Here is a 14026-nt window from a genome sequence, read left to right on the forward strand (position 1 = left end):
GCTGCAGTAAATGTGATTTTACAACTTGGAAGCAAACTCAGCAAAAATTAAGGAAAAAGTTAAAATAATAATAATAATTAAAAAAAAAAAAGATTTTCCTATAGTTTTCTTAGCTTAAATTTTTTATTTGTCAGTTTGTACATTCTGTGCATGGCAGGGAATTTTTTCATTTTGGTTCTCTTTCTTGTGGTCCTGCGTGACTACGAAACTGTAAGTAAAATAGATCACAACTGTGTCGTGTATTATAAATACAATACAAGTGATTTTATCAAAGCAATTATATAGTTAAGTCTACATTACTAGTAAGAGTCACTTGATCCATTATTTTTTCGCTTAAGTATTATATGTGAAGTAGAAAGGGTGTCTTTAGGGCGATACGTGACTTCATACAGTTTGTAAACTTATAATAGGACAAAAGAACAAACAGCCTGATTTTTATATTTAATACAATATTGTAATATTTTATATTTGTATTTTATTTATTGTTTTGATCCCAAAATAAATGAAAGATACAAAATTTTCTTTGCGATGACAAAGAGGCCCTTGTTTCCTCGTCCAAAACTTTAAAAACCCGAGAATTTTAATTCTGTCCCAGGACCTTACTAAAGCAGGGACGTGACTCCAGCTGTATTGGCGGTTACATGAAATTGCAGAAACAATACCGCGCGTGACACCAAAACAAACTGCACGTAAACGCAAATCCAGTTTATTACAACAAAAATACCCTTTAATTTTCACTCTTTCATTTCGATACTTTATATTTAACATACCTTTATTTGAATTTTGTTGAATGTGGTATTTTTAAAATCATATGTATCAGTTAGCATATACATACTCTATTGTGTTAGTCTCGGAAATTTGCACGTGAACAGTACATGTGCTCTGCGCGCGTGATAATGCGCCGTGCAGAGCTTCATGTTCGAAGCAAACAAGGGGCTGAGGCAAACGAAACGAGCAATACCAGTATTTTCTCAGGTTAGAGGTGGAGCCCTCGAGTTCAGTTCATCACAGAATAAAAACTATCAGAGGAATCATGTGAAAAGTTTCAGTGTACGTCTTTTACACGTAAAAGACGCTGGAAATCGACGTTAATTTTCGCTTCGTCACGAAACGCGGACTTAAGTACTTTGACGCGGTTTTCTTCTTAGAAAAATGGAAGCACAAGCGGTAACAGCTGATCATGTCCTGAAGACATTCCTTGCCGGAGGTTTGTGTTATTTTTGCTGTTCCTCTTTGTTGAATTTATCTTAAAATAGAAGCGCTGAGCTCCGAAATTTGCCTAAAGGAAATATGAGGCCGACATTTTACTTCGCACGAAGCAAACACTCGATCCCTGAAGCGTCGTTTCAAACAAGCGCTATCCATTTGTTTTTGTTTTATTCTGAGCGTTTAACTTGCGTTCAAAGAAATTACAACTTGATTTTCATTAATGGCTCTGTCATATTTTTATAAACCGAATCGCACTTTCTTTGAAAATAGTTTTTGCTATGCAGATCGTAGCTGCGCGCGAGTCTGACGTCCGCGCAAAAAATTTGATTCATTTCAAACTCACCTGTATATTTGCAGGGGTTTCGACTTGTTGCGCCAAGACTTCGACAGCTCCCTTGGAAAGATTGAAAATACTTTTTCAGGCTCAGAATGTGCACTACAAGGATATGGGTAAGGGAACAATATAAGCTTGCTCCTAACCTTAACTTTATTTGAACGAATATTTTTTTGGACCACAAAGCTTTCAGTTCGATCGTGCTGTCCCACGCCAGGATGTCCCGTTTCCGATTGCCTTAGGATATGTTTTTACCAGCTAAATTTCATGTGAAAATGTTGCGCACCTGGTTTATCCGTTTTTGATCGACGGCATTTGCGAAATTCGGAAATCACTTTATGTTAATTTGAAGAAAACGATCAAACTTATAGATAAGCCTTAACATACTCTTGAAGAAATGAACTGTTCCTAAGAAGTGTGCCTTTCCTTTTGTCTCTTTTTAGGTGTCTTTCGTGCTTTAAGAACTATTTATCACAAGGAAGGGCCTTTGGGCTACTACAAAGGTACGGAAGATCTCAAAATTCTCCACGTTTGTCGTGTTTTGATTCTCTCTGATGAATTATTAAGAGTTAAGGAAAGCTACAGGTTGTCAATCTGGGAAGATCACTCCAGGTCTTTCAAATCAAATCAAAATCCAATCAAGAAAATGAAAATGTAAAAGCTTGCATGTGGTACTGAAATGTGGAATGACGCTGCATTGAAATCTAGTGATATTGAGCGCTATGTACTTTTGGCATCTATATCAGTTCAAGCAATGCCGGACATTTGAGTTGTATTGTTCACTTCTTGCAATTTCAGGAAATGGCGCCCTCATGTTGCGAGTTTTTCCTTATGGTGCCCTACAGTTTGTTTGCTATGAGCAGTACAAGAATGTAAGTAGTCGTCGCATATAACTTAATTATAGTTATCTTGTTGTTGTCATATTGGTGGGTGAGCATTCTCCCTGCAACCCACACCTAAGGTCTAACCCCTAACCCAACCTTCAGAAAATAGCCTTGCCTTTAACTGGCCACACATTAGCTGATGATATGTGCTGATTGCTGATATTCATCTGGTATATGCCCGGTATTGCGATGGCTATTTTCTCTTACTGCCATAGTGGGTCAGATATTGGTGATTTAAAAATGCGCTGTCACTCACCTAGTGTGCCCAGAGACCTGTGATTTTAAACGCAAATTACCAACTTTAATCCCGGAGTATCCAATTGATGGAAACCGATGATCGGAAATTCAATCGATCAATCGATATCAATCGATAAAATTAGTTAATTGGTATCGATTGGTATCGGCCAATCGATGACCAATCGATAACCACACAAAAACCGTTGATCGATTGCTATCGATTGGCTCAGCAACCTCGAACAGACGTCATGCACGCTACCTGTCCGATCATCTGCCATTTTTAGGATTCATTATTTTGCAACAACTCATGCTGCTGTTGTTGGCAATTTCATGGTTTGCAAAAGAACAACTTCTGTTACCAGAATTTTTCTGTGAAGGCACGATGCAACCACTTTCCGTTTTTTAAAGTCTATTAGATTGGCCCATGGAACAAACTTCTAACTTGTCCAAAAAAAAAAAACACGGATTCCTGTGGATGGTGCATTGACGTTTTAAAAAGAGAAAGAAGAGAGTATTGAGTATTAAGTATTGAAATGTGTTTACAATTACTGCGTACAAAGTTGTGTTTTTTATGCGTCGATTCTGGTTCCGTCAATCTGCAACCAATCGATACCAATCGATACCAATTTATCTATCGATTGGTATTGATAATCGATACCAATCGATAACCACGCGAATCTTTGCCATCGATTGGTCATTGATTATCAATATCAATCCATTAATTGATATCGATTGGTATCGATTGATATCGATTGTCATCGATTATCGATTCCATCGATTGGATACAGTAACTCGGGGTTTAATTCAACCAATCAGATTTTGCAATTTTATCGCATGGCTTTCCAAAATGGCGGACAGCAATAAAGTGGAGTGGAAAATTCCCACAGTGAACATAAAAAATCGCCTGGTGTCTCCGTATCAAGCGGCAATGAGATGTACTTTCAAAATTTGCTGGCATTAATGTTGCTTGCAGTACCCAGTCAATGTGATAACTAAAACAACTTGGGGAGAAGTCTTGCAAAAAGTTCAATTGACAAAATTCCTGGCAACTTCTTTCAGTCTGTGATTTTTTGACTGTCATGTCATCTGGCTGGACTAGTTTCACATGCAAGTGTTTTGCCACATTTGGAGATGCAGCTTTTTTGTTTTGGAAAAATATCATGGCACAGTTTAACTCAGTGGAAGCAAAAAACCCTTGTAAAGCTGTGTCTTTGCAGGGTCATTAGCCCCTGTCCCAACCTAAAAAACACAGTCACACCTAATTTACTTGGAACACTTCCTGTCAATACCTAATAAGTGAGTACCGTATGCTAAAATCTGGTTTTGTTTTCCTTCCTTTAGATTCTGACCCCCATGTGCAATAACTGTGCAGCAAGCAAGCTTATTTCTGGCTCCTTGGCAGGTACACTTACTTAACATAAAAAAATCACTAGTTAAACAGGGAAAAAAGCCATTGATGGGACAATTGGTGTATCTAGATCTGTTGTGTGTGTTGTCATTCAAAATGTTTTATGCCGCACCCCCAACAATTCCATTTTATTGATATTGAATTACACCAAAGTGCATGAGCTAATGATTGTGAGTATAAGGATATATTAGTCTACACACTACAGATAAATCATTACATGGCCGCATTAGGACAGGTCTTTTTTATAGGTAACATTCCACAGGTCTGTGCATGTACAGGTCAATGTTGTACTAGTATATAACCAAGATTGTTTAAGCATGTCCAAGGCCTGAATTGGATTTTTAGTATGGTTAGGGCTAGGAGACCCTGTTTAGCTTGTTTCCATACAGACTATTATAAAAGTGACCTGTAGTTGTGACCTGTGACCTGTTAAAGAAACCTGCCAGACCACATTAAAGGACCACTGTTTGTTCTTTTGACCAGGTATGACAGCTTGCACCTTTACCTATCCTCTGGATGTTGTTCGCTCACGTCTGGCATTCCAAGTGGCAGATGAACAGATTTACTGTGGAGTGTGTCACGCAATCCGTCAGATCTTTACCACTGAGGGAGGTTACAGAGCTCTTTACAAAGGTTATGGAGCGACTACACTTGCTATGATTCCAGCTGTAGGTAAGTTACAAGCAGCATTGAGACTTGTAAAGTAAATACATATATGCTTGCCTTGGAATTGTCAGTGACAATTTTTCAAAGGCTGAAGTTGGTACACATTGAAATCACTGTCTTTAAAGATGCTTGTCTCATAACCTTTTGCTCACACTTCAAAAAAAAAAAATGTTTTTTTTTTTAATATGTTAACCACCTGAGGTTTTAAAACAGGCTGGTTTAAATCATGCTTGTTTGTGAGTGTGGTGCAAAATAATGTTTTTTTTCCCTCTTTTTTCCTAAAGTAGCTAAATGGGTGTGAAGGTTAAATGCTAGATCTGAAAAATTATACCGGAAAATAACGAATGTTGGTTTCTGAAATAGGGTCAGGGAGCTGCACCTCCTCCCTTCTCCCCCCTCCCCCTCACCCCCACCCCCAAGGCAACAAACTCAATCCACAGATACATGTAGCAACAAGTTTAATAATCAAGCCATACATGGTCACATCGGTGGAGGTAAGTGTGTGTCATTCCCCTGCTGACACTATGTGACCTGTTAAATTTGCCACTGATTGTAGATTCCCTTCTTATACTCCTCAGGCTTTGGGTTCTTGGCATATGAAACCTTCAAAGAAGCCATCCTTGCAATGAATGGAACATTGACAAGAGTTAACAAAGAGACAGGTGAAAAGGTACTCACTCCATTAGGTGGGCTGGTGTGCGGTGCGTTGGCTGGAGCAACATCACAAACAGTGGCGTAAGTATTCCTATAATATCAATTTTTCATTGTCATGGAAATTTGGCTGTATTTTTGTCTAAACTCTGCAAATAATTGTTTGAAAAAGAACATACTCACTTTTAGCATGCTGGGAGAAAACTAATAACTGATTTCACTGAGGATGAATAAGCTTTAAATTATAAGCTTTTCTAGATATTTCTCCAAAATACACAGGAATAGTTGCAATCCTAATCATCTATGGTCAGAGATACTCATTAATACTAGTTCCCATGCGCCAGTTAAGGGTTATTGTTATCAAAACTGGTCCATTATTTTAACACAATTAATGTGTTTTTTAGCTATTCCAAGTGACACTAAAAACAGATGACACTGCCCCTTTAAACAGCTACTAAAATATAACAGCTCTTTTGAGGCTGTAACATTCAAGGGTTGATGTTGAATCAGAGTAGTTTGGTATTTTTTTATTTGCATGGCCAGTCATGGAATCAACTCTTTTGATCACTGAAGTCAAAATCTTTTCTTCCAATAATTCCTAGATATCCCTTAGATGTTGTCAGGAGACGCATGCAGCTTGCTGGTGCAGTAACTGATGGCTATAAGTACAGGTAACAAGACTTGGTTTTTAACAATTTCATTTTGTAAAAGCGTCAGTTTAGATTGGAGGGATGAAAAATAAAATACAAAATAATGTAACTTCTTAAGATCCTTTATCACTTTTCTCTCAATTGTCCTTCAAGTTTCAGCTGCAATAATGTTGAACAAAGAGTTCCAATATTAAAGGAACTTTGCCCTTACTTGTCAATCACCCACATAAATGTTAACAACTGACAAGCAACAGACAAAGTTGACAGTCATGTCCCTGGGTATTGAAGCAAGGGAAACAATTTCCTCTAAATAATCTATTTGTCTTGTTTCATTATAGTGGTTGCGTCAACACCTTTGTCACTGTGTACATGGAAGATGGTATTAGGAAAGGGCTTTACCGTGGACTGTCAATCAACTACATGAGAGTCGTACCGCAGGTGGCTGTCATGTTCAGTGTATATGAGATCACCAAGCAGCTCCTGAACCAGGGCGTGGCCAGTGGACGGAGCGAGTGATTCCTGATAATGTGTCTGTTGGCACAGATCGAGACATCAAATTAGGCGGAGAACAACAACATGCAGGGATTGACTGTTAAACTCCAAGGATGGGATGAAAAACAGCAAGGATGATCACCAAGAAGAAGCAGACTTTCACGTCACAATATTTGCTCATTGATTTACAAAGAGGAGGGCATGTATTGCCCTACAAAGCGAAACTTTCATAGTATAACAGCAGTATAATGTTGATCAAAACCTCCAGATGATGAATGTACACTTGCTCTTGGTGTAATGGCTGAAACTTTACTTTGTTTGCAGCTGAACATTCTATTTGTTGCTGCATGTTAATGCAATTGCATGCAACAATAGAGCAGCTTTAATAGGCCATTTTTGAACCTCATTATGTAAGTGAGGCTAATTGCAAAGTTTTTATGATGAAAATTAGTTTCATTCATGTGCAAGCAAAAGTAATTTTCATATGAAAAGCTTTAATTTGCACTTAGCCTCACTTTCATAATGAGGTTCACAGCAACTCCGAAATGGCCTATTGTTTGCTGAAACACCAGTGATAAAGTGACCAGTGACCTTCCAATAACTAGTTTGGATGCTCTAACCACTGAGCTATGGGTGACTCATATGGTGAGCAGGTCACAGGCTTTGGGGTCATGTCCCAGGACTTCGCATCTCGCGAGTACACTGGACGCTAATCATAAGCAACACACTAAATTACTTACATCTCGCAAGCGCATTAAGTAAGTGTTAAACAGTACCCTATGCTGCATTTAATAGTACTCGATACTGAAGGGTTATCCTGTATAAATATTTGATTATTATTATTATTATTATTATAATTATTGTTGTTGTTGTTGTTAGTGTACACCTAGAGATTTACTGAACCAGCCAACCACCCAATGCTATGAAAAGTTCAGAGTAAATTCATTTTGATGGTGTTACGTTTTATTTTGGGGTTAGGCCATGCGACTTTAGCATTTTTAATTGTCTACCGAGTCAGGAAAACAAGAAATTTACTGGTCTGCAAACAGGTGTTTCCTTGAGGGCCCTGCTCGAAAGCTGCAATGATTACAAGTGCTTTGACTATAATTAATCATTAAAAATTCAAAGAAATTAAATAATATAATAAAATCCATATGACAAACTATAATTGTAATGAAAAGAAAAATTGTATTTATGGCCAACAAAAATAACTAATACAATCAATTCATTGACCGCAAAATAAAGTTTTCCTGGAAAAGAAATAATTAGTCTATTCTTGGCTGACATCTCCATTAATTTCAGTTCGTTTCCATGGAAACATTCCACTGGAGGAATGCTCTTTACTGGAATTTGTTAACACGTGACCAATGACTTGTGAGGGCCCGCTCGAATGGAAAAATGTGCCAAAATCATGTTGTGGAATGTTGAAAACCTGACAAAGAATACGAGTTGTCCGTTATTTTCCCTGGATATGGTAAAGCAGGCAATACACGCGAGTGTGGGCTAAAATTCCTACTTTTGCGGAGACCCCTTCAGATTCGCGGAGGAATTTCCTGAGAAACAGGCCCTTCCCCCCTGAGCGTAAATGTATTCATCGATCTTATATTTTCAAGGGCACGTGTTTAATGTGCAGAATTGGCTGAAAGGCTATGAATAGTACACAAGGCCCGTCAACAATTTGACAAGGGACATGAATTAAACGCTTCTTTCCCTACGATGTCCGCGGGCGATTTGTCAGCCCTAATATCAAAATGGCTGAAAAAGAGAGAAAAATACAGCCGACAGCGGTACCTCTGGTCACTGTGCCGGAGCGTTGTACCATGACGATGCACCACGAGATTTCGGCCCGCGGTTCGCTTATGCCAGCTGGAGATGGTTCCGAGCTGCTTTCCGATACCTTGTCCCTGACAAGACAGTGAGGGAGAGAAAAGTCGGCCCCTAGACCATATGAGACAGATCCCTTTCGTTGGCACCTCAGTTCCACCTTACTGACTTAAACTGAGATTCAGCTATGTATATATATGACAATGTCGTCATTTTGTCTTCCATATATGTGGTACGTTTTGAGGTTTGAGCATGCGCACGGGCTAAAACAATATAATGACAGAAGGATGACTCGTGGTCAAACGACCTGTAGTCTTGGAGGTACCCCCGGGGGGACTCCCATATGGAACAGACGGGGATGCTCGTCGGAAATTTTGAATTTATCCCCTAAAGGAGAGCATCTGGGCGTGGCTCAAGCTTTTTGTGACCCCTAAAGAGACCAATCTGGGCGTGGCTTAAGCAAATTTTGACCCCTAATGCGGTAAACAAAACAAGTTAAAAAGAAAATTCGACTTCTGTTTCTCTTCGCGTAATTCTGTGTTTCTTCACGGAACCCTACACGAGAGTTGGCGGCTTAAAATATTGGCGCTTTGACCGGAACACCCTGAGCGAGACCAATCCAAAATTTACACCCCTAAGCGAGACGATGAGCATCCCCGTCTGTTTCATCAGGGGAGTCCCCCCCCCCCCCCCCCGGGGAGGTACCGCTAGTCTTGGACTCCTTTACCTCATTTCATTCTTACAATTTTTATTGCTGTTTATTTTTATTTTATTTTAATTATTATTATTATTATTATTATTATTATTATTATTATTATTATTATTATTATTAAATATTTTTTTATTTTTTTATTTTTTTATTTTTTTTTTTTTTGAGGTGGTAAGACTGATTGTCAACATGGATTCATTAGAGGGAAATCATGCACCTTAAACCTTTTGGAAGTTTTGGACCAGGTGGGCTCCCTACGAGACGACGGAAAACAGGTGGACATGATCTATATGTCTAAGGCCTTCGATAAGGTGAACCACGGCTGCCTGCTGCAAAAGTTTCACGAGTTCGGAATTGGAGGCAGCGTCTTGCAGTAGGTTAGCTCTTACCTGATTGGTCGCTACCAACGTGTTGAGAACTTAGCCCCGTCCACTAGGGTTTCTTCCCGAACTTATAACTACGACAATCAGTAGAGTCGATTGTACCACTCTTTTTTTAATCTCTTCTGGTTCACGTATCAATATTCACTTTTACAACAGGCGTGTAAGAGCTACTCTGAACACACACAAAAAAACGCTTGGTTTTACACGGGTACATTAGGAATCTGATTGGTCGTTGCTAGGTGATAATCAAAAAAGGTCAATCAAATGTCTGTCACCAAAATGTTCATTGTCTCTTGATGTCTAGACTTATTTCAAACAACTGTCACGCGCGCACACGAAGTCATTAAGTCTCCGACACACTCCCCCATGCAGCATTGTATGCAAGGGTGCATTTACTTAGGAGACTTAAAGAAAACTATAAGACGATTCCAAAACGAGGAAAAAGTCAAATCAAAAAATTTGCTACCAATCACTTTTTTCAAGTTCATAATTGTTCAGTTTCTTCATCATCCGCAATTTCTTTGATTCTCTCAGCTGCCGCAGCCGCAGCGGCTCTTCTCGGTCTGAAAATTGGCGCGTCAGAGTTCAACTGCTGTTCTGCTTCTGCTGGAACTGTGGGCTCACACTGCAACTCTAGGGGATAGAGGTGCTGAACAGGACGCTCTAAGACTCCTTTACTTGTTCTCAGCTGCACTGCACGGATGTGGCCGTCACGTCCTGGATAAGTCTGCTGGACAACCGCTAGTGGCCATTTTCCGCGATTCTTGGTGTCAGATCGCACTAACACTGTGTCGCCAACTCTGACTTGGTAGTTAGCTGTCTTGTGGACAGGGTTATGGCGCTCTCTCAAGGCTCTCAGGTATTCACGCTGCCATCGGTTCCACATGTGATTTTTGCAAGTCTGCAAGAATTTGGCTCGTTTCCGCAAATTCGTGTCTTCAATTCTCCAGGTCTGTTCCTCAGGAAGCTGGTTAGTTCGCTGGAACATAAAACTGGCTGGTGTCAGGATCGGTAACTCTACATCGTCTTCAACGTAACTGAGTGGGCGACGGTTGACTTGAGTCTCTACATCAAGGAGCACTTCAGTTAGTTCATTCCAGGACAGGGTAGCTCCCCCTATCACCTTGTACATCGTTGTCTTGACGATACCGATTAAGCGTTCAAATTGGCCGCCCCACCAAGGGGCGCGGCTGAGATTGAATTTCCACTGTATGTCATGGGACTCAAGGAAGCCTTGAAACTGCTCGTCACTTCGTACTTGCCTTAACCACTTGGCTGCCTTGACAAATGTGCTGCCATTATCAGAGTAAATGACAGTCGGGCGTCCTCGTCTGGCTATGAGGCGTTTAAGACAGAGCAGGAACGTACTAGTTTCCAGGTTGAGAACCAGCTCTAGGTGTACCGCTCTTGATAGACTGCACGAGAATATCACCAAGTATGCTTTCCCTTCTCGTTTCTGGTTCAGTTTGTAGTAGATTGGTCCTGCGAAGTCGGTTCCGATGACCTCAAATGCTGCTCCACCATGAGTACGGTCTGTGGGTAGTGGTCCAGGGGGTGGTACACACTCTGACGCGTTTACAGCCCCAACACGCAGATCGCACAGACTTCACTATCTGTCTCAGAGTTGGGATCCAGTATTCTTCACGGATCGCTGCCATGGTGAGGGACACGCCCCCATGTAAGGTCTCGGCGTGAATCCGCTGTACAAGTTTCCTGGTGAATAGGCTGTCGGCTGGCAAATAGACTGGGTACTGTCCTTGGATTCTGCCATGACATTCTAGCACTCCGTCGGCATTTGGAACGAGGTTGAGCGTACGCCTGGTCTGTTGAAAGTGAGGCTTCTGTGTGTCTTGGGACTGGACTCTTTTGATCCACCAATTCCTCGTCTCTTGTAAGTCTTCATTTGTTAGAGGTCCTTTGCGTGCTCTGTGAGTTGTGAAACGTCGCACCCAAGCTTGGATGCGCAGAGTTCGACGGAGGTCATGGCGCTCGAGTAGTTCGAAGAACACGTTTCGTTCTTGTTTAGGCTTTTCATTTGCTAGGCTAAGCACTTCTCTAATTACTTTCGCCTCTTCTTCTGACGCTTGAGTTTTCATTGTGACTGGATTCTCTGGCCACATTTCAGGATCACGTAGCCACGTCGGTCCATTCCACCAGAGCTCTGCATTGGCAACCTGGCCTCCTCGGCTCGCCAGGTCTGCTGGGTTGTCAGTAGTGGGCACATGCCTCCACTGGATCTGTGAGTGTTGTCTTATCTTCTGCACGCGGTTGGCGACAAACTGTCGGTACTGGCCATTTCCTACAATCCAGTGGAGGGCGACGGTGCTGTCCAACCAACCGTAGACCGTGGGCTCAGGTAGGTCTCTCAGTGCGTTTCTCACGTTTGCAACTAAATTGGTAGCCATGTGTGCGCTGACCAACTCCAACCTTGGGACGCTTAGTTCCTTCTTGGCTAATCTTGATTTCGCTGTAACAAGGGTTTGAGTGATTCCGTCTTCTTGACGTACGACTGAGTACACTACTGCTCCGACCCCATGGGTTGACGCATCTCCAAAGACATGCAACTCAACTGAATTAACCGGTTGCTGGTACAGTGCTTATGCTCTTCGTGTGGTTACTTCCGCCGGAAGTGACTGCTCCCACTTCTGCCAGCGTGTGCGGAGATTCTCTGGGATAGTTGCGTCCCAAGATACTTTGTAGTCGCACGCTTCACGATATATTTGTTTCCCTTGCAGCGTAGTAGGGGACGCTAGACCGAGGGGGTCATAGACTTTCGCTAGTTTGGATAGGATTTCACGTTTTGTCGGTGCGCTACTTTCACTTGGGAACTGCACGGAGATAGTATCTTCAGATTTGTTCCACTTCACACCCAACAGCTTAGTTTCACTTGGCTTGTTTAATAATTGCTGTTTGGCATAGGGCTGATCTTCACTTGTTTCAGGTTGGGAGCTGTCTTCTCCTTGTGTAGGTTGAGGATTGCCTTCTAGCTGAGGATAGTTTGAGTGCCACTTGTGAAGCTCAAATGTAGCGTCGCTCATGATCTCTTGCGCGAGTTTCTTGCGTGTTTGTGCTTGTTTTACATCTTGACCGCCTGTCAACAGGTCATCGACGTAGAAGCTTCGGCGTAGTCGCTCTGCCTCCTCCGGGTATTTCTCAGCCCAGGTGTCGAGATGACATTCAAGAACCCCGCCTAGTAGAAAGGGCGAGGGGGCGAGCCCGAAGAGTACTCTCGTGAATCGGTATGTCTGCACGTCGGAGTTGAGATCAGCTTGCCAATGGAAACGGAGTGCATCTCGTTCAATCTCGTGAATCCGGATTTGTAAGAAAGCTTTCTTAATGTCCCCCGCTAAGACTACTGGGTAGGCTCTCTGCTGGATGAGTACGTCCCATAGTTTGTTTTGCAGTGCAGGTCCTGGGTACAGGCAATCGTTCAGTGATGGTGCATCGGGTGTCGCTCGAGCGGAGGCGTCATAGACGATTCGCATCTTTGTAGTTTCGGCGGACTTGCGTATTACGCTCTTGTGAGGGATGTAAAATTCTTTCAGTGGTTGTGCAGGTGAGATAGGGGGTGCCTTTTCGATGACGCCTTCTGTCAGCTGCTCTTGAATTATCGCGTCGTATTGTTCCGTTAATCCATCGCGCTGAAGTTTTCTGCTAAGATTCTTGAGTCGTTTTAAGCTCCCTTCCTTGTTCGAGGGCAATTCTGTGTGGTTAGCTTTCCACGGGAGGGTGGTCTCGTACCAGCCCTCTGGCGAGCGCGTCAAACGTTCTTTAAACTCGTCAAACACCATTGACTGGTCATGATCCGGCATGTCACGCAATCCCAAAACGTCCAGCCTGCACAGTTCTTCATAGTTGCTTTGACTTGTCTGAGTGAGCAGCATGGTGTTCTTGTCAAACTCCATTCCCGGGGACATTAGGAACCATCCGAACTTAGTGAGTTCCGCGATTGGGTCATTTTCTTGCCCGATTCTCGGCTTTGTTTCAGTTTTAATTCTAGCGTACTCCCCGCTGCCAAGCACCACATGAACTGGTAGAGACGCTTTTGTGTCATCATCGTTTACATTAACACCTTTCAAATGCGAGTACTTGGCAATTAGCGCGCGATAATTGGGGTTTCCAATGGACAACAGTTCTGTCTTGTCTACTTTGGTCGCTTTGACTGACAGCGAGAACTGATGGTTGACAGCTTGTAACTGGAGATCGTAGACTTCGAGTTTGGCAACTTTTGAGGTCATTAGCATATCTATCGTTTTCGTCTGGACTTCAGTGGGCTTCACGCGAAGTAATTCGATCAGTTTCGCTGATACGTACGAGCTCCCAGCTCCAGAATCGATAAGCGCTCGGCACTTGATACCATTGACTTCAATCACAATCACAGGGAACAGACCTTCGCCGGTTTGGTTTGTTGTCAAGGCGACTCCTCTTGCAGGCGTTGGTTGATTAGACTCCTGGGTGGGCGTTTCACAAATGGACGTGTGGTGACGCTTGTGGCATTGTTGACAGCCGGATCTGCTGGGACAATAGATGGCGCGATGGTTTCCTAGGGTACAATTAAAACACAGGCGCTTGTTTAAGA

The 14026-nt window shown here is 42.1% G+C and overlaps 2 protein-coding genes and 1 pseudogene across 2 annotated transcripts in view; 1 reads left to right on the forward strand and 2 right to left on the reverse strand.

Moving 5' to 3' along the window:
• The window catches only part of LOC146455737 (adenosine receptor A2a-like), a 98491-nt gene that overhangs the window by 13169 nt on the left and 71296 nt on the right, over positions 1-14026 (reverse strand). The window lies entirely within an intron of this gene.
• Positions 904-6716, forward strand: LOC146455739 (mitochondrial coenzyme A transporter SLC25A16-like). Its single transcript, XM_085093917.1, has 9 exons — positions 904-1207; positions 1567-1659; positions 1987-2046; positions 2342-2415; positions 4006-4066; positions 4556-4744; positions 5317-5473; positions 5992-6060; positions 6378-6716. Exons 1-9 carry the CDS (start codon positions 1153-1155, stop codon positions 6553-6555), a joined length of 936 nt encoding a protein of 311 aa, XP_084950043.1. The 5' UTR covers positions 904-1152; the 3' UTR covers positions 6556-6716.
• On the reverse strand, positions 9932-13257 carry LOC146455740 (uncharacterized; annotated as a pseudogene).

Source organism: Pavona decussata, unplaced genomic scaffold (assembly GCF_977016875.1).
Source record: "Pavona decussata unplaced genomic scaffold, jaPavDecu1.1 SCAFFOLD_270, whole genome shotgun sequence".
Taxonomy (NCBI): domain Eukaryota; kingdom Metazoa; phylum Cnidaria; class Anthozoa; order Scleractinia; family Agariciidae; genus Pavona; species Pavona decussata.

What these genes read in the sequence shown, in the direction of transcription:
- LOC146455739 (XM_085093917.1), top strand. Translation starts at nt 1,153, where the DNA reads ATGGAAGCACAAGCGGTAACAGCTGATCATGTCCTGAAGACATTCCTT. An exon ending in GCTATGAGCAGTACAAGAAT is followed by an intron (nt 2,416 to 4,005) that starts GTAAGTAGTCGT and finishes TCCTTCCTTTAG; the next exon opens with ATTCTGACCCCCATGTGCAA. An exon ending in TATTTCTGGCTCCTTGGCAG is followed by an intron (nt 4,067 to 4,555) that starts GTACACTTACTT and finishes TCTTTTGACCAG; the next exon opens with GTATGACAGCTTGCACCTTT.